Source organism: Pipistrellus kuhlii, unplaced genomic scaffold (assembly GCF_014108245.1).
Source record: "Pipistrellus kuhlii isolate mPipKuh1 unplaced genomic scaffold, mPipKuh1.p scaffold_m20_p_3, whole genome shotgun sequence".
Classification (NCBI taxonomy): Eukaryota; Metazoa; Chordata; class Mammalia; order Chiroptera; family Vespertilionidae; genus Pipistrellus; species Pipistrellus kuhlii.
In genome coordinates, this window is record NW_023425529.1 from 29,614,873 (window position 1) to 29,640,713 (window position 25,841).

Sequence of the window (25,841 nt, forward strand, 5' to 3'; positions counted from 1 at the left end):
CCCGGCGCGCGGCGGCCCCTCGGCGGCGGCGGCGGCGGCGGCACCTGGCGGAGCGCGCGCGCCCGGGTCTCCGTTCCAGGCCGCCACCTCGGCCGGCGCCGCGCGGGCTCCGGGCTCTGCATGCGGCCGGCCTCGGGGCTGCGGAGCCCGTCCCGCGGCTCCTGCAATGTCGGTGGTGGAGGAGGCTGCGGCGAGAGGTGAGGGCGCGGCCGGCGGCCCAGGTGGGGGCGCGGCGCCGGACGCGCGGGCTGGGGTGGACGGTGGACGGTGGACGGGGCGGGCGAGCAGCCGGCGGGGCACCACCAGTTGTGCATACTTTGCTGGCAGCTCGCTTCGGCCAGGCATTGCCTCCCGCTGGCCTCGGAGCCAGGGTCGGCCCTGGGGGCACCCGTGCGGGGTGCCCCGCGGGCCCCCAGGGAGCGGGAGGCGGGCAGGGGCGCCCGCGGTCGTCGCCGGCTTTCGGGTCTGCCCGCAGCCCGGTTTCGCCGTCCCGGGCCGGGCGCTTTGGCGACGGTGAGCTGCTGGCGGGGGACCATCCGCCCGGGGAGGGACGGCGAGCAGCCGCCCCCCGCCGACCCCTGGGCGCCCGCCTCGCCGGCTGCAGGGGCTGCTGCCGGCACTTGTTGGGTTTCATCTTCCTTTCGCATGAAGTTGTCCTGGGGCACGGAAGGAGCTCGGGTTCTGCGGGCCGGGCCACGCGGACCGGGAACGGGTCACGTCCATCCCCGGCTTCGAACGCCGCTCCTCCGCGGGCGGGCAGGGAGCCTGGCCGCGGGCTCACCGCCTTCCCGCACCGCCGCCCGCCCTGCGGCTTTGGGGAAGTCGTCGGGGAAGTTAGTTCTGTGCTTCTTGGAGTTTTGTTGTGAACTGAGTTGGAAGCGAAGCGGTGTCTTCCTCCTTCTTCCTCTCTGGAGTATTCACTAGTGACATTGGTCTGGTCTCTTCGGTGGGACTGTTCTCAGTTATCAGGTGATTATAAAATATCTGCTATTTAAGACACACGGGAGGCAGAAACACACACACACACACACACACACACACACACAGAAATAACTAACTAAAGGAAGACCGGCAGAGAGAGTTCAGGGAAGCAGTTGCCTTTTGGAATATGGTGATGAGTTTATAAAATATCTGTTTAAGACACATACTCTCTCTCTCTCTCTCTCTCTCTCTCTCTCTCTCTCTCTCTCTCTCACACACACACACACACACACACACACAGAGGGGGGTGGGGGTTAGAAATAACTAAAGGAAGATGGGCAGAGAGAAGTTCAGGGAAGCAGTGGATTAAATCTTCACTTCCCTTTTGGAATACGGTGATGAGTTTAGACTCTTCTCCGAAATACAGCAAGGAGGAGTTTTGGAAAATCTAATTCAGTCGTGGGGATTTGGATCATGGGGAGATTGCCAAAATCCTTTCATTTGAATATTTGAAGGCTTTCTGAATGATAGCAAGCACCGTGTTTGAAAAGCGAATGCAGTTTGTTCCGTTGGGGCTCCCTCTCTCTGCTCTTGCCTGTGACTGAGGGTCCCCCGGGTTAGTTACCCTTTTGCCTTAGTTTCCTCATCTGTAAAATGGGGAGAGTTATAGTATGTCTTATAGGTTGTTAGGTTTAAATGAGATACGAATGCATTTAAATACATATAAGTGCTTAGCCCAATGCTTGGAAAATAGCAAGTGCTCCTTAAATGTTAGCTTAATATAGTTAGGTTAATATATAGTTAAAGCTCCAATTTGCTTTGTGAAATTAATAGGTTTTATCTAGCCTGTTAAGAAAGTGTTGTCCCTCACAAGTTAAAATTAGCCAAATTGAAAGATATTTAGGCTTTACTGAGAAAAAAAAAAAAAGAAGAAAAAAAAAAAGAAGAAAAAAAAAAAGAAAAAAAAAAAAAAAGAAACGTGAAAATATCCTACTAGTTCAAAAAGCAGCTTTCACTAGATACGTTTTATGGACAAGTAGTTGGTTGCTTTATTTGAAAACCAAATATGACCTCAGGAAGTGATAACAATGAATTCTTCTTGGGTAAAAGTAGCGAAGTTACAGGGAGGGCCAGCATTTTTATTGGGGTCCTATTATGCACCGGGCATTTATTTCATAAGGAATTACCTTGCTTAGTCTCCTAGCAGCCCTGCCATGTAGGTGGTGTTCTCTCCATTTCATAGATGAGTTGAGGCTGGGCCCTCTCATAACTGAGGCTGGCCCACCGTTACTGCCAGAAAGTGTCAAAACTGGAGTTCAAGTCCGTGGCTCCTGCCCATGCTCCTCTCTCTCCTTTCTCTCCTGTCTCACTGGGTGGTGCTAAGGAGCCCTGTGCCCACTTCCAGACACCTTTTAGCTAAAGAGGGTGAAAAAGGTGTTGCAAGTTCCCCCAGCCCAGGAGGGGAAAAACGAGAAACAGGTCTCTATGTCAGAATACAGGGCCATGTTTTCCTTACACCTTATCCCTGCAGACTCCTGTTTCCTAGGCAGCTTCACAGGAAGGCCCTCATCCGAATAAAAGTCTAAAACTGGCCTCGAGGAGGGCACCCTTTTAAGATTGGTCACCAAAATCAGTGGGTGCTGACCTACTTGCCTGATCACTTTTTCTGACAGGCTCACGGTAGACACTAAGAGTAAGCAGGCTGTCAAGCGATTGGGTGCCCTCCCGGTCCATGACTGCGGAATCCTTGGAGGTCTGGAGAAGGCGGTGTGGGAGGAGCAGCACATTTTCCAGACTGAGGTGGTCCGTGGGGCAGTTTCCTTTCCTTCCCTTCCCTTTCCAGTGGTCTTGCCTGGGATGTTATCAGACCCAGCTCTTTGGAGGTGTCAGTCTGCCTTTCTTGTGGCTTGAATTTGTGTGACTCAGAAATGAAAAGTCAGGTTCCAGTCAGCTTTGCATTGGCCACTATTCCTGGGCTGGAACTTAGGCAGAACGTCAGCCAGGATCACAGTACTCAAGATAAACCAGGATGGACTAAAAGGGCTTTTCACATGTTTCAGGGAGAGGAAAGAGGAAAAGAGAGAAGGGGAGGAGAAGCGAGGGGGAGAAAAGAGAGAGGAGGAGAGAGAGAGGATAGGGGTGGGGAGAAAGGAGTAAAGAGCCAGAGGAGAATGGAGGAGGAAGAGATGGAGGAGGAGAGAAGCGGTGGGCAAGTGAGAGTGTAAGAAGGGAGCACTGGGGAAGGAGAGGGGTGAGGAGAGAAGGGAGGGAGGTGAGAGAAGGGAGGGAGAGACACCATCAAAGTTTGGCTCCAGGAAGAGAAATCCAATCGAATGTTTAAAATATTTAGGGTAAGCTGAACTATTAGTATAGTAAGCACTTCATTGTTTTACTTGTGGAGAGACTCCCTGGTTCTAAAAAGCAAGATCTCTTTCCGTGCTGTGAAAGTGATTGTAACATCCTTTCCAAATCTCCCCCTCTGCGATGGGTGTAATGTTCAGGAAATTGTAAGTCAGGTCATGACATTTCATTCAAACATTCAATTTGACTTCTCTTCCTGGGGTCAAACTTTAATGGTGTGGCAGTTCCTCCCTTCTCTCATCTCCCTCCCTCCTCACTCCTCTTCCCCTCACCGCTCTCCTTCCCCAGGGATCCTTTCTTACACTCTCACTTACCTCCCCCTTCTCTCCCCTTCACTCCTTTCTCCCCATCCCCTACCCCCTCTCTCTCCTCTTCTCTCTTTCCTCCCCCTCGCTTCATTCTGGTAGCCCTCATTTCAACGGTGCCATGTAGCTGAGGGCCTCCAGCTTCCGTTGTGAGAGCTGACTTACTCAGGTGCCTGGGATTGGGCCATTAGTCCACACCTACACTGCCATCTGTGTGCCAGGGCCCTGCAGAGACTAGTGCACCCCAGATATCTGGGAGCCAGTGATTTTCTGTCCTGGTTTCTGCAAGTCTGCTAACGGGCATGGCAGCCCTTTGCGTACCCCTCACCTTGCCCAGAGCCTCCCTCACTCCTGGCTGGAGGCTTTGAGAACTTCGAAGACTCTACAACGCCCCCCTTCCCCCACCCCCAGCCAGATGGCTGGCCAACCTTCTATGCCCCCCCCCCCCCCTTGTCCTCCTCCTCCCCCACAGGCTCAGCCCTGGCCAGGCCTTGGGACCCCACCTGTGCATGAATTCATGCACTGGGCCTCTAGTATACTATAAAGTGTCCCCCCTGATATTTCCACTACCCACCTGGCACCATGTTTAAAATATTTTTACACTTCTTAAAATGTTTAAATCAGTTTGGTAATATACTAGTAACATCAAAATTCTCATTTGAACATACTTAACTGTTGGTTGGCATGATAGGACACTTGTCATCTCAGAAAATAACTGGTATTTAGTGTCTCTAGTCTTTATTCTTGCGGTTTAAGTCTCTAGATCACATCTTCACAGAGAGATAAAGACAGAGAAGGCTGGAAGAATAGGAAATGTAGAGTCAGTCTTCCACTCAGCGTAGTTTGCATTATTAGATGTTTGTGATTGAGGGCCAAGATTATTGTCATAAAACAGTAATTTCAAATACATTCAAAATGCTTTACTTACGATGTTTATCTTCTTTAGCAGGTAAGAGATGTATATACTTTACCATAAGCTCCGAGCATATCACAGGGAAAGTGCTCAAACCTCTCCACTTTATATGCCTACACTTGGTTATGTGAGGGGATCTCCTCTCCCTGGGTGGTTTAAACTTTGCCATCTCCAGGCTGTTGGCTATCCCTGGAGTGCCCCTGCCCTCCCTCCAGACAGGCCTGTAGAAGTCTGTTGTAGTCCTGAAGGTGGGGCTCAGGTGCCACTGTTTTTATCTGCCTAATGAGGAGGGGGAGGAAGGAGAGGATGGGGAGGAGGAGGAGGAGGAAATCTGGGGTAGGAACTAATGTGGAACCAGACCACTGGAGTGTGATTGCCAGTTTGATTATTTACTAGCTGTATGATCTTGGCCAAATAATTTATCTTCTCCTTGCCTCAACTTCCTTATCTAAAAAATAGGGGTAGAAAATAATACCTAACTTAGTCCGGTTGGTGTGGCCCAACAATGGTCACGGTTCCAGTCAAGGCACATGTCTGGGTTTCAGGCTTGATCCCCAGCAGGGGGAGTACAGGAGCAAACTGACCAATGATTCTTATCATTGATTTCTCTCTCTCTCTCCCTCTCCCTTCATCTCAGAAATCAATAAAAAATACATTAAAAAAAATACCTCCCCTAGCTGATTTGGCTCTAGATAGAGTGTCAGCCTTCAGACTGAAGGGTCCCAGGTTTGATTCCAATTAAGTATGTGTACCTATGTTGCAGGCTCAATCCACAGTCTCTCTCACATCGATGTTTCTCTCCCGCTCCCTTCCATTCTCTAAAAATCAATGGAAAAATACCCTTGGGCGAGAATTAATAAAAACAAAACGAAAGTTCCATACTTAATTTAAAGGGTTAAGTGGGAATTAAATGAGATGATTATAAAATATTTAGTGAAGCCTGATTTTCAACAAATGATTTTTTTTCCTTCCATGAAACCTTTCCAGAACTTTTCCTGCCATGGAAATGATTCTCCCCTTCTATTTTCACATGTGAGTGTGTGTGTGTGTGTGTGTGTGTGTGTGTGTGTGTGTGTTATGACCTCAAACTCCTTGCACTTATTTTAAATGACTAATAAAGGTTTGTTGATGTTAAATGAATGATGGCTGGTTTGAAGTGTGGGCAGGGCTGGTTCATAAAGTGTGCACTAAAAGCATCCTTACTACTGTCCTAAACACACAGAGATGGAGAAATAGATAAAGCAAGAAGAGGGTTCAAGAGTTTATAACATGTACTACGCTGGGTGAAAAGCAGCCAAAATATTTGTATTACAAGATAGAACCTATTAAAATCTGTAGTTTAACTTCTGGGAGTTAACTGCTGGGAGCCTCCCCAGCCAGAGTTGGGAGAGATTGTATCCAGTTCATGGGGGAGGGACTCACAGAAGACTTTCAGAGAAGATGCCAACTTTAGCACCGATGGAGAGAGAACTCTTGGGGCTGGCAGTGAAGAGGGAAGGCGTCTTTCAGGGCCGAGATGAGGCATGGAGATGGAAAACTGTCAGTGATGTACTGGGAAGAACTGATGTGTTGTTTGGCTCCAGCTAGGAAAAGTGGAACAGAAGAATTGACCATTGAAGTTGCATCCTCAGTGCTGGGAGGCTTCCCCTCCCACCTCGGTGATGGGGCGCAGTTGACACGGGAGCCTCGATTTTGTTTGTTCTCCAAAAAGACTGATACATGCATTTTCTTTTTGATACTTGGTCAGCAGCAGAGTTTTTGCATCACCTTGAAAGGCATATCTCTAATCAGAAACACACAAACACACACACATACACACACGCACACATACACACACACCAGAGGTCCTGATTCCTGCCAGGTGATTGGCTCTTAAACCATAGCTTTCGCCGAAACCGGTTTGGCTCAGTGGCTAGAGCATCAGCCTTCAAACTGAAAGTTCCCAGCTTTGATTCCGGTCAAGAGCATGTACCTGGGTTGTGAGCACATCCCCAGTAGAGGGTGTGCAAGAGGCAGCTGATGGATGACTCTCTCTCATCGATGTTTCTAACTCTCTATCCTTCTCTCTTCCACTCTGTAAAAAATCAATAAAATGTATTAAAAAACAACAACAACAACAACAACAACAACAAAAAACCTCATAGCTTTCACTCCAAGTCATTCTGGACCCATTCTTTCTCTCTTTCATCCTCTTTTGTTCCCTGAAAAAGTACTAGTAGCTGCTTATATCTTTAAATTCATTTCACACTCTTTCTTCAAACAAGCATCGCAGGTACTATTTCATTTATTCCCATGGCAGTCCGTTGGGAAGCAGGTATCTAGACTTCCAGCATCTCATCAACATAATGGCTGTGTGGTTCCTCTGTCCCAGTCACGGTGGACTTTGTGTGGACACCCGCTCCAGGTGTGCTTGCCCTCAGGCCCTTCCATGCAGCTCCGTGGGACAAAGCTGGAAGATACCCTCCGCCTTCACTTCCAATACAGTCCCCAGGGAAGGTGCACAAACCAAAAGGAAGCCAGCGTCCTAACGTGAACCAGCACTCCGGGAAACACCTGTGTGTGATAGCATCAGAAGATGCCCTTCTTATTTTGATTCTGAAACAGAAGATCTCTGGCTTAGAAGTCACTGAAAAGTACATCTTCCTTTTTTTCCCCCCTTGGGAGAGGAGTATATAAGAAGCTTAGATTATAGTTGAGTCTAAATAATGCCAAAGCCATGCATATTTTACAGAAATACAGATTTTTTAAAGGATAGATCAGTGTACCATAGAATTGAAGTCGAGCTCTTTCTGGAGTAGGTATCAATAGGCGTTTAAATGAATAAAAGATTGTGAAGATTTTTTTTCTTTTTTTTTATTAAGGTATTATATGTGTACATATGTTACCATTGCCCCCCTTACCCCCCACTCCCATACATGAAGATTGTGAAGATTAAGAATTGTTTTGTCATCGATCTGGAGAAAAGTTTGATTGGAATATTGAACACAGTCTCCACCCCTACTTTTATTTCTCCTATCAGCGGCCTGGTTGGAGAATTGGATTTCCTTTCTTAGTTTCCCGGTACCCAGAGATCCTGTGCTTACAATGCCCTGGTGACAAACACTGCTGCATTCTAGTTAGGCTTTCTGGTCTACAGTGAGTCACCCAGGCAACTACCCTGACCTAGAAAAGAGAGACCAAACCCAGCTTTCCATGTATCCTGGTGAGAGTGGCTTCTTAGGGACAATTCTCCTTTTCTTTAGTTTTCAACTAGAATTTTGGCTTATCAGATTTTTTTCCCGGTAATAAATGTGGCTACCTAGTCTGGGACATGTGGTCATAAGCAAAGCAGCCTGACTCTAGAGCAGTGGTTCTCAACCTTTCCAATGCCGCGGCCCTTTAATACAGTTCCTCATGTTGTGGTGACCCCCAACCATAAAACTATTTTTGTTGCTACTTCATAACTGTAATTTTGCTAGTGTTATGAATCATAATGTAAATATCTGTGTTTTGTGATGGTCTTAGGCGATCCTGTGGGTCAACCTGTGGGTCGAGAAAATAGTTTTATGGTTGGGGGGGCACCACAACATGAGGAACTGTATTAAAGGGTTGCGGCATTAGGAAGGTTGAGAACCACTGCTTTAGAACCACTGCTTTAGAGGGATGGTCAGATTCACACCTCACGTTCTAGAAGTCCTCTAGGACACATTACTCATTCGCTTCAAAACACATTTTTATTAGCTACTTGGGAAGACCTGAAAATAGCTTTAGATCCCGGTCATTAGTGTAACGATGGCATGTTATGCCTGGATGGTATTAAAGTCATAAGTGTCACTTTGGGTTTTATTACCTTAAAAACTTATGTTGTGTTTCAGTTTATAGAACTCTAACATTTGCCTTGTAGTGTCAGTCTCCCCTCCCCTTTTAAAGGATCTTTCTTTTATTGAGAATAATTCAGTGAAAAGATAAACACATCTGTTTTATGAACACTGATGAATTTTTTCCCCCCTCCGAGTTAAACAGAAGGTGCCTCGTTTTGTTGACACTTTAGATGTTAGGAACCATTCTATCTTTTGTAGGTCCTGTATCGACTTTGGCGTATCCACTCATGCCTGATGAATGTTAATCCTGACACTTGCCCACATCGTCGTGCCTTCTGTTTACTCATAGCTGGCATGTGTAACGTGTGGGTATAGACTATCCAAAGCTAAATGCGTTTTTGTGCTTTTTGGAAAACCTGATGTTGAAAACATTATACCCTGTGCTCTTTTTAAGCACAAGGATCAATCAGGCCCCGAACAAGTTAAGAGACTTTTCTGTTTCGATGTGGGACTGAAATTCTGATGAACTGTTGCTTCTTGCTTCTGCCCATCCCTGGATTAGGTTGGAATGCCTGTGAAACCTTGGTCTTCTGCAGAGTTGTCCTCGCCAAGGAAGCATTCTTTAGTTCTGCTATCACTGTGATTATATTCTGCATCGTCACTGCTTTCCCAGGACTCTGACTTCCTTACAGTCATCATGGGTGTTTCTGCTACCCCTCCCCCCACTTCAAAAGCTTAGCCAGGGTCATTCTCACCCATTGGTTCTGCTAAATAGTTAGTAATCCTTCGCCTTTACTGAATATTTACAATGGGTTAGGTGTCCAAATACTTTACATGGTATAACTCATCGAATCCCCAGCAGCTCTATCAGGTAGATATTATTATAATTTCACATTTCAGGTGCGGAAATTGAGACACGGAGGATTTAAGTACATTGCCCAGGATTGCAGAGTAAGTAGCAGAACCAGGGTTAGAACCCAGGGAGACTGGCCTCCAGAGCTTTTAGGCTTTTCATCTTTCATGAATGCCTGCTAGATGTTTGGATGTGGTGCCATGTCTGTGAAGTGCTGATGTCTGCACTTGAACTTCTGTAGGGAGGGAGTGTGGAAGACAGGCCTACTTTTGGCTTTGTGAGACTCTGAGCTCTTTCACCTAATGATTGCGTGATCTTGGCATGTCTTCCAGTCAAGAGTTCAGCTCGGGGAGCAGAACCTATATCCTTTACAGACCTTATTTCATACCACCCTCACAACAACCCTACGCTGGTGGTTTAGCTCGTGAGGAAACAGGCTCAGGTACGCATGTTAAGAGATTCATTGAGAGGAATTGACACATGCGTGTGTGGAGATAGGCTGAGCAGTACTGGAGTCTCAGGGCAGGCCGTCGGGAAACCCGGACAGGCACTCTTCAGCACAGGCCGAAGTGGCTGTCACTGGCGGAGTTTCCTCTTCAGGGAAGCCTCTGCTCTGTGTATACGTTTCAGTTGACTAACTCAGGCCCGCCCATATCTAGGATACTATCTAGACCAGCAGTCGCTGATTGGTGGTCCGTGAACCACAGGTGGTCTGTGAGGTCCGAAAGGTTTGCAACTGCTGACCTGGATTCTCCCTCGTGAAGGTCAACTGATGATGGACTTCAGTCACATCTACCAAATACCATCACCGCAATACTTTGGTTTGTGTTTGATTGGGTAACTGAGGGCTGTAGCTGAGCCACAACAAAAAGACCATCACAGTTGTTGTTTTTTATTCTCTGAGACTCTTTCCTCGTGTGCTAAACCACCACCGTAGGGTTGTGGTGACAACTATATGAAATAAGGTGTGTAAAGGGAGTAGCGCCTGGCCTGGAAGGACTCAGTAAAAGGTTGTGTAATTGGTGGTGGGAGTCGGGGCCGGAGGGGTAGCCCAGCAGCAGTGGCCGTGGTCTCGCCCACAGTAGTGACTTCAGCCCCATTGCTGCCACGCTCCTTCCTGGTCATTCTGGTTTGCTGAGGCGGCTGGCTTCCTGACTGCTATTTCTGCCTCAACTCTCTTCTCATCCATCTTCAATTTTTCCCCTCAAGGCTGCAATGGAGGCCTCGCTACTCTCCAACTTTGAAAAAACGTCTTACTTAAATCGAGACACACAGCGTTTATAGCTTTCCTCATTACATCAGAGCAATACTACCACTCCCCCTCCAAATGGTGCCCACACCCCCTCACTTGCTAAATGCCAGTGGGAGGGCTGCCTTCTCCAGTGGCATTGATTTAAAAAAAATCCCAGCTCTCTTTTTAGGGTTTTCTCCAAATAGGGATTTTTATCTTCCAGAGTAAAACGAGTTTCTTTTCTTTTTGTTTTCCAAATCCAAACATATTTAAAAGGCAATATCTAGTTATAATTGAATCAAATCATAAATAAGAAAACAGCCAAGGAAATCTTTCCCTTTCCCACTCCATCAGATGAGAAACCATGTGTGCATACGTGAATGAACTTAGGGACTGTTCTAATCTATAGGAACGTCCTCTTTGGCATTGACTGTTACACTGGCGTGTGAATGACCATGTAACCTCGACACTTCAACATTTTGCACTAGATTTTACTCACTGATGTGCATAATTGCAACCATTTCCCAATAATTGTGTTCCTCCTGGGCACTTCATTGCACTGCCTGCAGTGCTCGAGCCTTGAGTAAAACCTGGAACTCCAGGATCCACAGAAGGATCTGTTAGATTTTAACTCTCATGAAGGAGCAGTCTCTGTGGCCGCCGTCATATTCCCAGCCCCTGTGGCACAGTGTCTGCTTCCTAGTAACCTGAAGAACATGTACTGGTGATGTGCAGGACACTATGGGATCACAGCTGACAAGTTTCACTCACCAGCTATCTAAATATGGGAATAGACTGGCTCTTTTCCCTACCATCTTCTTTCTTCCTAGTTGTGCTGCAAACTGGAGACCTGTCTTTTGAGTTCATTCTGAAGTTTCCAAGTGGTAAACTTCCTGTTTGTCTGTGTTCAGCTTCTCCCATTGACACCCATCCAATTGGTTTGTGTTCCATCCCGAACACCACGCCCTCAAGAGCAGATAGGGAGAGCCTTACACCTATGGTGTGGGAGAGCCGGGGCACCTGCTCCGTGGAAGGCCACGGCTGGGACATAGTCTGGTGGGACTGGTATAAGCAAGTCCTCCTCTTACTCACACGTGCTTGGAGATATATGTGGTTTTGCACTGAGTAAGCCTGGGGAATACCGGGCCCCTCCTCGCTTAGTGGGAAGAATGTGTCATATGGGTAACCAGATCCTCTGGCTCATTGTAAGCCATGAGGCCCAGTGGCCCTGTGTCAGGGAGCACAGCCTAATCCCCGAGGCTCTCTGACACCCTTGCATTGTCCGCAGCCTGGCCACCTTCTCCGGCCCAAACCAGCTCCGTGTTCCTGTGTGCTGAGTGTTCGAGTCCATTCTCACCACTCTCATCGCATCCCTGGTGTCAACCTTTGGCTTTCCTCTGTAACTCTTACTTGGGTTCTCACTTCACCTCCATATTGTTTGGTCACATTCCTTGCTGTTTCTTTCCTTGGCTTTTTGTTGTTGTTGTTGTTGTTGTTGTTCAATATGCCAGTGAGACATTTGATTTGAAAATGTACATGTCATGCTGGTCACTTTTGCAGATGGCATATTTTGAGGAGTCGTAGTCTGTTAGATATAATGCGAATGCAAAAAGATGCTGAGGGTGACACAGAAGGAGATTAAACTTAAAAAAAAAAAAAAAAGCAAGCACCTATGTACAAAAAAAAAAAGCACATGTATGAAATGATAAAGAGGGGACTTAACACCAGCCTAAAGGAAAGACAGGTTTGGGTTTAATCGGGAAGAGACTGTATGGGAGTCAAGAGACATTATTCTTCCTAATAAAGGGCAGATGCCCTAATCAGCTGTCTTGGAAAGCGAGGGAGTTATATTAGACCATTTATAATGTCAGCTACAGTTCTAAAATGATATAAATGAATGAATCAACTGTGTAAAGGCCCAATGTATAAAGTAAAAGCTAATGCAGTCTTACAGCTGTAAGATAATGAATGTATAATCAAAACTATCAGTAAAAGTTCTCCTCTCTGTGGACTAGACAACTCTTGATGCTATACTCCAATCACACCTTACAGCAAGGGATTTTTAGCCAACATATAGCTGAAAGAGAGCTACCAGATAGCGACAAAGCATCGTGTGGGTAAAATTTGAAAGAATCACATGGTTTGGTTTAGGAGAAAGAGTAAATTAGGACAAAAATGTGGGATAATATGGTTGTCAAAGCTCGAGGAATTATATACTATAAATACACGAGAAGGTAAAACTCTTTGGAAAAAGTCCAGGTTTACAGATTAACTTTTTTTTTTTTTTTTTAAATCAGGAGATGCATTTTCTGACACCCGACTGATATGTATTCATTGATTCAACAACTAGATGTCATTTTTAATGACGACATAGGATTTTACTGAATGCTTTTGTTTTGCTTTCTGTTCACAGTGCTCTTTTAGCCTGAAATATGCATTTTAAAAATGCCTTTAAATGTTATTCCCTCCCCCTAAGTGTCCTTTCCTCTGTGTCCTGAAGCATAAACTTATTACCTCTCTGTAGGTCTAAGTTCATTCTGTATTTCGTTTATATGTCTTTGTACCTACACAGGCATAAACCATATAGTACAGGATTATATGCTTCTTGAAAACAAGTACTAGATTATAATCTTTTAAAACACATCCTTTACCTAGCTTAGACTCTTAATAAATACTGTGAAATAATAGGATATTTTTCATCTCGGCTCAGGAAAAGCTTTTTTAATAACTTGTGTATAGTACTATCTGCAAAAGTTTTTTTTTTTTTTTGAGTAGTGCCAAGTAATACTTTATTTCTATCTCGTATGTGACTCAGCATCTTCAAGCACTGTGCCGGTGGAAGGGAACAATGTTCGGTTTCCACTGTAATGCATTAGCACAGTCCTCTGAAACCATTACTGCTTGTCCTTCTGGAAAGCCAATTTAGACTGCCAAATCCTATGTCACACAGTGCCCTTTTCCCAACAGATCATCAGTGAATCTTCTCTTCTATGGGAGAAAAAACAGTAAAAATGAAGTAATGGCCGGAAGCGGGCCTCTTTGTGTGAAATGGGTACAGTAGGACACTGCGTATTCCTTATTGTAGAATTTCACCTTCCCAGCAGCCCAGGAAGGTGAACCTGGAAGTTTCTGTGTCATCCCTCTTTCAGACTCTCTTTCGAATGTCCAGGGTAATGAAAGGAAATGCCACTCATCCTACCGACAAACTCCAAACACGGACTGTGTGTCAGGCACTGTGCTAAGATCCGGGATTAAAAGGTAACATGGTCCCCAAAGCTCTCTGATACGTGGATTTGCAGCCTAATGAGCAGCTCATAAATCTTCCCTCTGCCTCTTCTCTGGTTGATTCCATGAGCTGAACGCCATTTGGAATTTTGAAGATCAGGATCTTAATGAAGTAATAAAAAGTACCAGAAACAGTACAAATGAAGGCTCCGAGGACAGCATCACTTGTGTGGTATTCTTGACAAACATGCTTAACCTGAATTTAGTCATGAGGGAACATCTGACAAACACACTGGAGGATATTCACAAATCTCCAAGACAAAGGGAAAGGAAGGCTGAGGAACTGTTATAGTTTAATGGAAACTGAGGGCACATAACAGACACTAAATGTGTCTCCTGGATTGGTTCCTGGACCAGCAAAAAGACGTTAGGGGGCAACTGAAACAATTGGAACAAGGTCTGTAAGTTAGATAGTAATACTAGAGGGTGGGGCAAAAGTAGATTTACAGTTGTTTGGATAGAAAATAACACCACAATCCTATATAATAAAAGAGTAATATGCAAATTAACCATCACTTTGCTACACCCACCAACTATGCCCACTAGCCAATCAGGAGTAAGTATGCAAATTAACCCAACCAAGATGGCTGCGGCCACGGAGAGAGCAGGAGGGAGGCTTGGGTTTTCCTGGTGATGGAGGAAGCCAAGCTTTCCACACACCCTGGCCGGTCCAGGCCACCACTCCAGGCTACAAAGTTTCAATTGTAGAAGATAAACAAATCCCAGATACTAGGGCCTCCACTTGGGTCCCGTGGGGGCATGGCCGGCCTGCAAACCACCACAAGCCCCTTGCCCAGGCCACCCCATGCCCCAAGGGAACCCCCCACCGAGCCGATCCGGGACACCCTTCAGGGCAAACCAGCTGGCCCCTACCCATGCACCAGGCCTCTATGCTATCTAATAAAAGAGTAATATGCAGATTGATCATCCCTCCAATACACAAGATGGCTGCCCTCATGTGGTCAAAGATCCTCATGTGGACACAAGATGGCCAACAGGGGAAGGCAGTTGGGAGGGACCAGGCCAGCAGAGGAGAGACGTTGGGGGTGACCAGGCCTGCAGGGAGGGCAGTTAGGGGTGATCAGGCCTGCAAGGGAGGGTAGTTAGGGGTGACCAGGCCTGCAGGGGAGGGCAGCAGGGGAGTGGTTAGGGGTTGATCAGGCTGGCAGGGGAGTGGTTAGGGGTTGATCAGGCTGGCAGGGGAGTGGTTAGGGGTTGATCAGGCTGGCAGGCAGAAGTGGTTAGAGGCAATCAGGAAGGCAGGCAGGCGAGCAGTTGGGAGTCAGCAGTCCTGGATTGTGAGAGGGATGTGTGACTGCCCTCGAGGGGTCTCAGATTGGAGAGGGTGCAGGCTGGGCTGAGGGACAACCCCCTTCCTTATGCATGAATTTCGTGCACCGGGCCTCCAGTATATATATAAAAAGCCAGTGATGAACACTGTAACAACCAGAATGACTGGTCACTATGATGTCCACTGAAGCCAGTAAACCAGCCCCATCAGGGAGTGGGACTAGCCGGCCAATCTCCCACGGCCTTCCCCCACAGCCAGTCCTGCCCCTGATAAGCCAGCAGCCCAGGCCGGCCCCACCCTTCACCCCCCTTCCCCCCTGCTCAATAGGGGGCAGGGCCAGCCAGCTAAACTCTTGCAGCCCCATCCTTGATGGGCCCCTACCACCCCAATCAGCCTGCAGCACCTCCCTCACCTAGCGTGCCCCACCCCCCCAGATCCAACCACCTACCCCTGATCAGGGGCAGGGCCAGCTGGGTAACCACCCATTGCCCCTCCCCCCAGCTGGCCCTGGCTGGCCAACCTCCCACCATCTCCTCCTCCTGCAGGCCCAGCCCCGATCTGCCCCAATTGGGGCTTGGCCAGTTGGACCCCACCTGTGCATGAATTCGTGCACTGCACCTCTAGTTTAAAATAAAACCACAGACTTCCTTTGTAAAACAGTTTCTTTGTTTGGTCTAAATTCTGAATTGTTTTACTGAGTGTTAAATAACATGTATTACCTTCATCATTGAGAAGTGACCCAGTTTGGTGAGGAAAGACAGTATCAAACTATGAAATGACAGCCTCCAAAATGAGTTATATAAAAGCAGAGCTGAGTTTCAGTTTCTAACATACAGTTTCATCTCCTAAGTAAGTATATGTGGAGACCGAAAGTAAATTAAACTGTAAAAAAAATTAAATCTTTGTACAACTGAAACTAATATGTTATTTACCAATTTTACCTAAAAACAAACAAACAAACAAACAAACAAAAAAACACCAGAAATCTTTACTCTTTAAATTAGGAATCACCTTCTAACAAATAAAAATCCACTCCATGAAGGTTGGGTTGTTTCCAAAGAACAGGTCCTTTAATCCAGAACTAATTGGTCCCACTAAACCCATATTTCCCCTTTGTTTACAGAAAACACTCTGTTTTGAATACGCTTTTACTGATGTAACCAGACTTCACAGAACAAGGCTATTTATGGGGCAGTACTCCACCCATTAGGGGACATAAAGACCCTTAGAGCTTCAGATTTTGATTTTGTGAAAAGAAGGATATTATTTTATTTTGTTTGTTTACAGATAGTCCATTTCTTATTTTAAAGGTTAATAAGGAAGTAGGATTGAAACTTGTGAAGATCATTCCCCCTAAAAAGAGAGGCAGAAAACAAAATATTTTATTTCTATTTTGAACTCCCAAGGGGGAGTGTGTGTCCTTGCATGAATGTGTGCTTGAGGGTGGAGGGATGAGAGGGAGGGATTTGATATTTTATATGCTAGAGTGTACTATGGTTCAGTGTTAGTGAATTTTTCCTATTGATTGGCTATCAATAAGAAATTCCCATTTTTCTGTGGAGATAGAAGGTGTTCTGCCATTCAAACTTTTTTGACCCATACTTGCTTGTATTTCTTTTGTGAGATAGAATGAAGTGTAGGAGTTGAAACCATAATTAATGTCATGTGGTATTTGGTGATTGCAAATAGGTCCCATTTAGAAGTTTTGGGATATCATTACTTAATAGAAACTTAATTCTCAAGTGAACAACAATCATTGGCCAACAATTATTTTTCCCCAGCAACTATCCAGGAATTTACAGCCAGGCTAAGAAGTAGAACATGAATTCCTTATAAATTCCCTATGTGTCTGTCCCTCACTTATCAAATTTCTTCTCCCAGAATAAATTCTGATTTTTGTGTTAACTGTTCCCTTGCTTTTCTGTAAAATGTAGCAATCTCTTTAGATATTGTTTTAAAAAGTTTTGATTAGTTTTACCAATTTAACTTAAACATTTTAAAAAACATGTTGTGTTTTTGGCTGTGACTTACTCCCTGGCATTATTTTGGGATTCATCAGTGTTAATATCAGTACTTCATTCATTTTTATTGCTGTTAGTATTCTGTTCAGTGAATAAACAATTTATCCATCTGTTGATGGAAATTAATTTCCAGTTTTCTCATGTTTTAATTTCTATTGTTCAGTTATAAGCAGTGCTGTTAATACATTTCTTGTACATGTCTCCTAAGATATATTAAGAATTTCTCCAAGTACCTAGCAGTGGAATGCTGAAAAATGTTGTGTGCATGTGTTCACCCATCTTAGGAAATGCAGAAATAGGTTTCCAAAGTGGTGGTAGCAGTTTACAGTCCCACCAGCATAGCGTGATTTCCCCATTACTCCACATCCTCACATTTGTTATCAACATTCAATTGTAGCCGATCAGATGGGTATGTACCCTGTTTCCCCGAAAATAAGACAGTGTATTATATTAATTTTTTCTCCCATAGTTGTGCTAGGTCTTATTTTCAGGGGATGTCTTATCTTTCCATGTGCTAGGTCTTATTTTCGGGGAAACACAGTAGTAGTACCACTATTACTTTGGGTCTTCCTGAATTAGTAATGAGATTGGAGATATTTTCATTTGTATATTGATAGTTGGAATTTCTCTTTTGGAGTGCCCATTAAAATCTTTTATTCAGTTTTCTATTGGTTGTTCATTATATTAAAGGCGTTGTTTATGTGCTCTAGATATTAGCTCTTTGCTGTTTACATGTATATAAAAATATATAAAAATATATGACTTGTAGTTTCATTCTCTTTACGTTGCCTTTTGATCAACATTTAATAATATTAAACCAGGCTTGCATTCCTGGGATAAAGCTATCTTGGTCATGATGGGTTATTGTTCTTATATATTTATGAATTTTGTTTGCTGATATTTTGTTAAGATTTTTGTATCTGTTCATAAATGAGATAGATTTTAATATCAAAATTATATAAGCTTTGTAAAAAAGAGTGTTAGGGGTTGGGAGAGGAGATTAAGAGAGGAAAGAGAGACACATCGGTTTGTTGTTCCATTTATCAATGCATTCATTGGTTGTGACTGGAGATTGAACCCACAACCTTGGCTATCGGGATGATGCTCTAACCCAGTGGTGGGCAAACTCATTAGTCAACAGAGCCAAATACCAACAGTACAATGATTAAAATTTCTTTTGAGAGCCAAATTTTTTAGATTTAAACTTCTTCTAACACCACTTCTTCAAAATAGACTCACCTAAGCCGTGGTATTTTGTGGAAGAGCCACACTCAAGGGGCCAAAGAGCTGCATGTGGCTCCCGAGCCGCAGTTTGCCAATCACGGCTCTAACTAACTGAGCTACCAGGCCAGAGCAAGTTTTTTATTTTTTTTGCTTCAGTTTTGTTGTTATAGTTAAAATTCTCTGGCAATTTTTAAAATTTTCAACCTTTAGAATAATGTTCATGAGACTTATTTTTTTTCAAATCTCTAGGTCATCTAAAATTATGACTCCATGCTTATTTCTATTTGTTTATACCCTCATTTTCTCTTGAAAAATCTTGTCATAGAGTTATTAGATTTTCCTATCTTTAGAAGAATACGTTTAGCTATTTTGATACATACTTGCTTGTATTTCTATTTATTTCTGGTGTTATTTTAATTTCCTTTCTCCTAGTTCTTTGAATTTAATTTACTAATCTATTTCTAATTTCTGAAGTTATTAGCTCATTACATTTTAGCCTTTCTTTTTTTAATATATTTTATTGATTTTTTTTGCCCCCCTCCCTCCCTCCCACACATCCCCTCCCGCCCCAGAGTTTTATGTCCATTGGTTGTACTTATATGCATGTATAAAAGTCCTTCAGTTGATCTATTATCTCCCCCAGATCTTCCTCCCCTCCCCACTGTAATTTGACAGTCTGCTTGTTGATTTACTGTCTCTATATCTATATTTTGGTTCATCAGTTTATAATGTTCTTTATTATCCACAAATGAGTGAGGTCATGTGGTGTTTCTCTTTCATTGATTGGCTTATTTCACTCAGCATGATGTTCTCCAATTCCATCCAGGTTGCTGCAAATGATGAGAATTCTTTCTTTTTTATGGCAGCATAGTATTCCATTGTGTAGATGTACCATAGTTTTTAGATCCAATCATCTGCTGACGGGCACCTAGGCTGTTTCCAAATTCTGGCTATTGTAGATTGTGCTGCTATGAACATAGGGGTGCATATATCCTTTCTGATTGGTGTTTCTAGTTTCTTGGGATATATTCCTAGAAGTGGGATTACTGGGTCAAATGGGAGTTCCATTTTCATTTTTTTGAGGAAACTCCACACTGTTCTCCACAGTGGTTGCACCAGTCTGCATTCCCACCAGCAGTGCACGAGGGTTCCTTTTTCTCCGCAACCTCACCAACACTTGTTGTTTGTTGATTTGATGATGTTGGCCATTCTGACAGGTGTGAGATGGTACCGCATTGTTGTTTTGATTTGCATCTCTCGGACAATTAGTGACTTTGAGCATGTTTTCATGTGCCTTTTGGCCTTCCTTCTGTCTTCTTTTGAAAATGTTCTATTTAGGTCCATTGCCCATTTTTTAATTGGATCATTCATCTTCCTTTTATTTAGTTGTATAAGCTGTCTGTAAATGTTGGAGATTAAGCCTTTATCAGTGGTATTATTTGCAAATATGTTCTCCCACACCCTGGGCTTTCTTGTTGTTTTGTTGATGGTTTCTTTTGCTGTAAAAAAGCTTTTTAATTTGATGTAGTCCCATTTGTTTATTTTCTCTTTAGCTTCCATTGCCCTAGGGGCAGTATCAGTGAAGAAGTTCTTTTGGCATATGTCAGATTTTGCTGCCTGTGGATGCTTCTAGTATTTTTATGGTTTCCCGTCTGATGTTTAAGTCCTGTATCCATTTTGAGTTTATTTTTGTGAATGGTGTAAGTTGGTGATCTAGTTTCATTCTTTTGCCTGTGTCTATCCAATTTTCCCAACACCATTTACTGAAGAAACTGTCTTGACTCCATTGTATATTCGTGCCTCCTTTGTCAAATATTAGTTGAGCATAGTGATTTGTGTTGATATCTGGGTTCTCGATTCTATTCCATTGATCTATATGTCTGTTCTTGTGCCAGTACCAGGCTGTTTTGAGAACAGTTAGCCTTTCTTTTTTTAAAAAAATATTTAGGGTTAAAATTTCCCTCTAAATAGTGCTTTCACTGTCTCTACATGTTTTCATGTATGATTTTTTATTATTTAGTTCAAAACATTTTACAATTTTACATGGAATTCTTTCTGGTCCCAAGAGTTAATTATGTATTTCTTAATTTTATATGATGTAAGTTTTTTTCTACTTATTACTGCTATCTGATAATTACACTGTAGTCTGAAAATATTTTATGTATAATATCAATCTTTTGAAATTGTTGAGATTTACTTTGTTTTGGTCCAGTATACTGTCAATTTTTATAAATGCTTTATGGGTACTCTAAAACAACATGGGATTTAGAATAGCCTCTGTGTGTTTATTATATCAAGCTTGTTCATTATGTGGATTAGATGTTTTATGTCATTTTTCTTGAATGCTCAAACTATCAGTTACTGATAAGGATATATTAAAACTCTCCCACTGTTATAGATTGATTACATTCTCCTTATAAAATATTGCTGATATGTTTTCAACATATAATTCAGGATACAAATGAGTTTAAACTTGTTATATGCATTTTAATATGTGAAGGATGCTCATATTTGGGCTATAGGTTATTTTTAGCTAGTGATTCTGATTTTTATATTTTATAAAACATGTAAGAAAACACATTTTATTTATTTATTTTTTAAAATATATTTTATTGATTTTTTACAGAGAGGAGGAGAGAGGGATAGAGAGCTAGAAACATCGATGAGAGAGAAACATTGACCAGCTGCCTCCTGCACACCCCCTACCGGGGATGTGCCCACAACCAATGTACATGCCCCTGACCGGAATCGAACCTGGGACCCTTCAGTCCGCAGACCAATGCTCTACCACTGAGCCAAACCGGTTTCGGCGAAAACACACTTTAGACAAAAGCACACTTTAGACAAAAAGGGTTTTACTGTCATATTTATTGATTTAGGGTTTAAAATATTCTTGTCCCTTGACCCTGTCAAGTCATTTCTGAGAAGCTTTTCAAAAGAAATAACCAGTAGATTAAAAGCTTTATGTGCCACAATACATATTTGTGATGGTGAAAAATAAAAAAACACATATTCTCACAGCAGCAGAGTAGTTAAGAAGCTATCTACATGATGGTGTATTATGCAGCCATTACAATAATTTTATAAAGAATTTATAACAACAATGTAAAGTTATCACAATGATGAATAAATAAAACAGTATACATGATGCTTTCAATTACTTTATTGATAACTATAGGGATATTCTAAAAGGAAATCTCTAAATAGTAACATTGGTTTGTGAAATTTGGTATTCCCCCTTCCTTTCTACTTTCTTTGTGTTTTCTATGTTTTCTTCAATATTATTATTATTATTATTATTATTATTATTATTTTAGCAATTAGATTGAGAAAATAAATTTAAAAGTCTGGACTAACAAATACATTTCTAATATTTACATGTACACAATTATTCTTTCTATGCTATGTTGTTTAGTTGATATTTTTAAGACAGAAAAAAAACCATTTAAAATGTGTGATATGGATATATATAAAGTAAAAGTTAACATTTAAAATTGGGTATCTTATTGTGCTTTTATCTTTTTATATTTTAGTAGTGGCCCGGTGCACAAAATTTGTGTGTGTGTGTGTGTGGGGGGGGGGGGGGTTCTCAGCCTGGCCTGCACCTTCTCACAATCTGGGAGCCCTTGGGGATTGTCTGGGGGGTGGGGGTGGAGGAGAGCGGGCATAAGTCCTCAGTTGGACATCCTTAGTGCTGCCACAAAGGTGGGAGAGGCTCCCACCACCACCGCTGTGCTCGCCAGCCATGAGTCCGGCTTCTCTTTGAGTGGCACTTCTGTGGGAGTGCACTGACCACCAGGGGGAAGCTCCTGCATTGAGCGTCCGCCCTATGGTGGTCAGTGCTCATCATAGCAACCAGTCATTCTGCTGTTCAATCTATTTGCATATTAGCCTTTTATTATATAGGATTGTGCTTTATCTTTTGACCTCTCATAGGTAATGTATGGATAGAAGACAACCAGTTCATTGCTCCGATGGTTTCCAATCATATGAGCACATGGGCAAAACCAATAACGGTTGGATCCTTCAGCCCACACGTGAGAGAGTTCCCAAGAAAACGAAAAGAAAGTGATTTGGATCTATCCCAGTAAGTACTTTGTTCCTTTAACCCCATTAAGTCTTTGATTCTAGGGACAAAAAAGAACAAGATTACTTTTTAAAACATTAATTTCATTTATTAGATGTGGTAGCATTTGGATAGGGGCAATTATTTATCCATCCAACTGCCACCTCTGTCATTGACTGAACTCGCACTTTTCAGTCCAGATCTGAAGGTTATTAGATATTCAGGAGGGACAAGTGGAGTCGGGAAGAAAACAACCTAAGGTTAATTTGTTTAATGTTTATGGTCACAGCGAAAGACTTGTCTTCCTAATTTGCTTCTCACTTTACTCATCATTTATGTGGCATCCTTCCTAGACTCAGGGCATGAAAACCAGTCAATAGATATGAAATTGATTTCGTCGAGGGAGCCTCAGAATATTAGATATTTGTAAACAAAGAAGAATGTTTAAGAACGTTTATCCTTTCTCCTCTGTTGGTTTTGAATGGAAAATTGGTTCTTTGAACGGGGTTATTGATGAAGATTCCCTGGAATGTAGTCATTATGCATTTATTGAGTACCTAATATGTGACACCTAGTATAATAGACTAGGAGGAAGAGATACTGATAAGACCCCAGAAACTTGTACAAATGGAAAATGTACAAAGAATTATTACGCATCATAAGAACCTCTATACTAGAGATCCTAGGTATTATGGCAACAAAGAAAGTTGGGGATTTAAATAACACTGGGATCAGGAATGAAGGACAGCTTTCTAGAGATGTTGAGATACACTACATTTTAAATGAATAATGGGAATAAGCAATTCGGAGCAGGAGTAGAGAAGATGCTTGGAAAGCACACTGCTGATCTGGAAACAAGTGGTTGTCACATAGAGCAGAGGGTGCATGTGGAGGAGGGTGAGCTATGACTTGAGGAATAAATGTGAATTAGATTCTGAAGGTCATTGAACAAAAGAATCTCAAAATTGTCTTGAATGTGGTTAAGAAAAATGGAAGGATTTTTAAACGTGAGAACTTTTCTTCCAATTACACTTCTTAAAATTTCTTGCCTTTGTACTTTAAAAACTTTTTTATTGCAGTAAAATTTATTGTAGTAAAATATTTAACATAAAATTTATCATTTAATCATTTAGTGTACAATTCAGTTGCATTAGTCCCACTTAATGTTCAACTGTCAGCATTGTCTATTTCTAAAACTTTTTCATCATCTCAGTCTGAAACTCTGTACCCTTCCTATCTAATACAAGAGTAATATGCAAATAGACCACACCTCTGCCACACTCACAAGCCACACCCATCAGCCAATTAGGAGTGAGTATGCAAATTGACCCAATCAAGATGGCTGCAGCCATGGAGAGAGCAGGAGGCTTGGGTTGCCCCTGGCAATGGAGAAAGCCAAGCTTTCTGCCTGCCCTGGTGGTCCCAGGCCTCTGCTCAAGGCTATAAAGTTTTAATTATAGAAGATAAATCCCAACAAAAATGGAGGCAGCCACGGAGAAAGCAGGAGGCTTGATTCTGCTCAAGGCTACAAAGTTTCAATTATAGAAAATAAATGAATCCCAGATAGTAGGATCTCAGCTTGGGTCACTGGGGGGTGTGGCTGGCCTGCAAACCATCGCAGGCCCCTCATCCAGACCGCCCCAATCCCCAAGGGAACCCCTACCCTGATCCAGGACACCCTTCAGGGCAAACCAGATGGCCCCCACACGTGCACCAGGCCTCTATCCTATCTAATCCTATCTAATAAAAGGATAATATGCAAATTGACCATCAGTCCAACACACAAGATGTCTGTTCCCCATGTGGACACAAGATGGCCGCCACAAGATGGCCAGCAGGGGAGGGCAGTTGGGAGGGACCAAGTCTGCAAGAAAGGGCAGTTGTGGGAAATCAGGCCAGCAGGGGAGGGCAATTGGGAGGGGTCTGGCCTGCAAGGGAGGGCAGTTGTAGACAATTAAGCCTGCAGGGGAGGGCAGTTAGGAGTGACTGGGACAGTAGAGGAGGGAAATTGGGAGCAACTGGGCCTTCAGGGAAGGGCAGTTGGGGAGGACCCAGGCCTGCAGGGGAGAGCAGTTGGGGAGGACTAGGTCTGCGGGGTTGGCAGTTAGGGGTGATCAGACCTGCAGGGGAGGGCAGTTAGAGGTAACCAGGCCTGCAGGAGAGGGCAGTTAGGGGCAAATAGGCTGGCAGGGAGTGCTTAGGGGGTAATCAGGTTGACAGGCAGAAGTGGTTAGGAGCAATCAGGAAGGCAGGCAAACAAGCAGTTGGGAGCCAGCAGTCCTCGATTGTGAGAGGGATGACCTACCTGGATCGGGCCTAAACAGGCAGTCAGGCATCCCTCAAGGGGTTCCAGATTAGAGAGGTGCAGGCTGGGCTGAGGGACACACAGCCCATGCACAAATTTCCTGCACCAAGCCTCTATTTAAATAATAATTCTCCATGCCCCTTTTCCCCCAGTCCCTGGTAATCTCTAGCCTACCTTCTAGCTCTATGAATTTGCCCATTCTAGATATTTCATATAAGTAGAATTATATAGTAGTATATTTGTCTCTTTGTGACTGGCTTATTTCACTTAGCCTAATGTTTTCAAATTTATTTCTTTTTAATGGTTGAATAATATTATATTGTTAGCATATATATCAGATTTTGTTTATCCATTCATCTGATGATGGACATTGGGGTTGTTTCCATCTTTTTACTATTGTGAACAATGCTTTCAAGAACATTGGTGTACAAGCATCTGCTTTCAATTCTTTTGGGTACATACCTAGGAGTAGAACTCTTGGTTGTATGGTAATTTTATATTTAGTGTTTGAGAAACCACCACACTGTTTCCCACAGTGGCTAACCCATTTTACATTCCCACCAGCGATATACAAAGATCCCCTTTCTCCACATTCTCGCTGACACTTGTTACTTTCCATTAAAAAACAAAACAAAAAGCTATCCTAGTAGGTGACCCCTTTTCAAAAGATCACTGGAAACAGCCTGGAGGATGGGCTAAAGGAGGAAAACCCAGCAGGTAGAAGAACCAGCTGAGAAACTTTTACTAGGAATTAGGTATTGAGAGCGTGGCCATGGACAGAAAGGGACATATTATGACACATTTTAAAGATGGAATCTTTTTAGATATTATGATTGTTAGGGAGAGTAGGAAAATAAGAAGTGTCTGAGTTTTCTGACTTGGACGGATGGATGATGGTATCATTCCATGAAGTGGAGGGAAAGACGAAGAATTCCATTTTGGACACAATGATAATGCAACGTTTATGGGATCTTCAAGTAGTCGGTTGGATATGAGGGTTGCGGTTGGGAGAGTCAGACACCACGAATGCACAGAAAGCAGGTGTGGTGATTGGCATGGGCACAGCCTCTCGGGGGCTGAGGATTCTAGTGTATACTCTGGTACCGAGCCTAAATACAGCAAAGAAAGAAGGGGAATCTCACCCAAAATGTGAGAAGACCTGGCCCTATAGTGGGAGTGGTATCTCAGAAACCAAAGGAAGAAAGTTTCAAAAAGAAGAAGGTAGGAAAAGTGGCAAATCTGGAGAATGTTTTGATTGTATTTGC

General features: G+C 43.3%; 1 protein-coding gene across 5 annotated transcripts in view; it reads left to right on the plus strand.

Moving 5' to 3' along the window:
• The window catches only part of ARNTL2 (aryl hydrocarbon receptor nuclear translocator like 2), a 69,915-nt gene continuing 44,074 nt past the window's right edge, over positions 1–25,841 (plus strand). For 4 of the 5 annotated variants that reach the window (XM_045587877.1, XM_036459172.2, XM_036459173.2 and 1 more), the window contains exons 1-2: positions 29–197; positions 22,142–22,292. In XM_045587877.1, coding sequence (XP_045443833.1) covers positions 167–197; positions 22,142–22,292 — 182 coding nt within the window. In that variant the 5' untranslated portion in view covers positions 29–166. Of the gene's footprint in view, positions 198–22,141; positions 22,293–25,841 lie in introns of all 5 variants that reach the window. The other variant, XM_045587875.1, reaches the window with a different exon arrangement.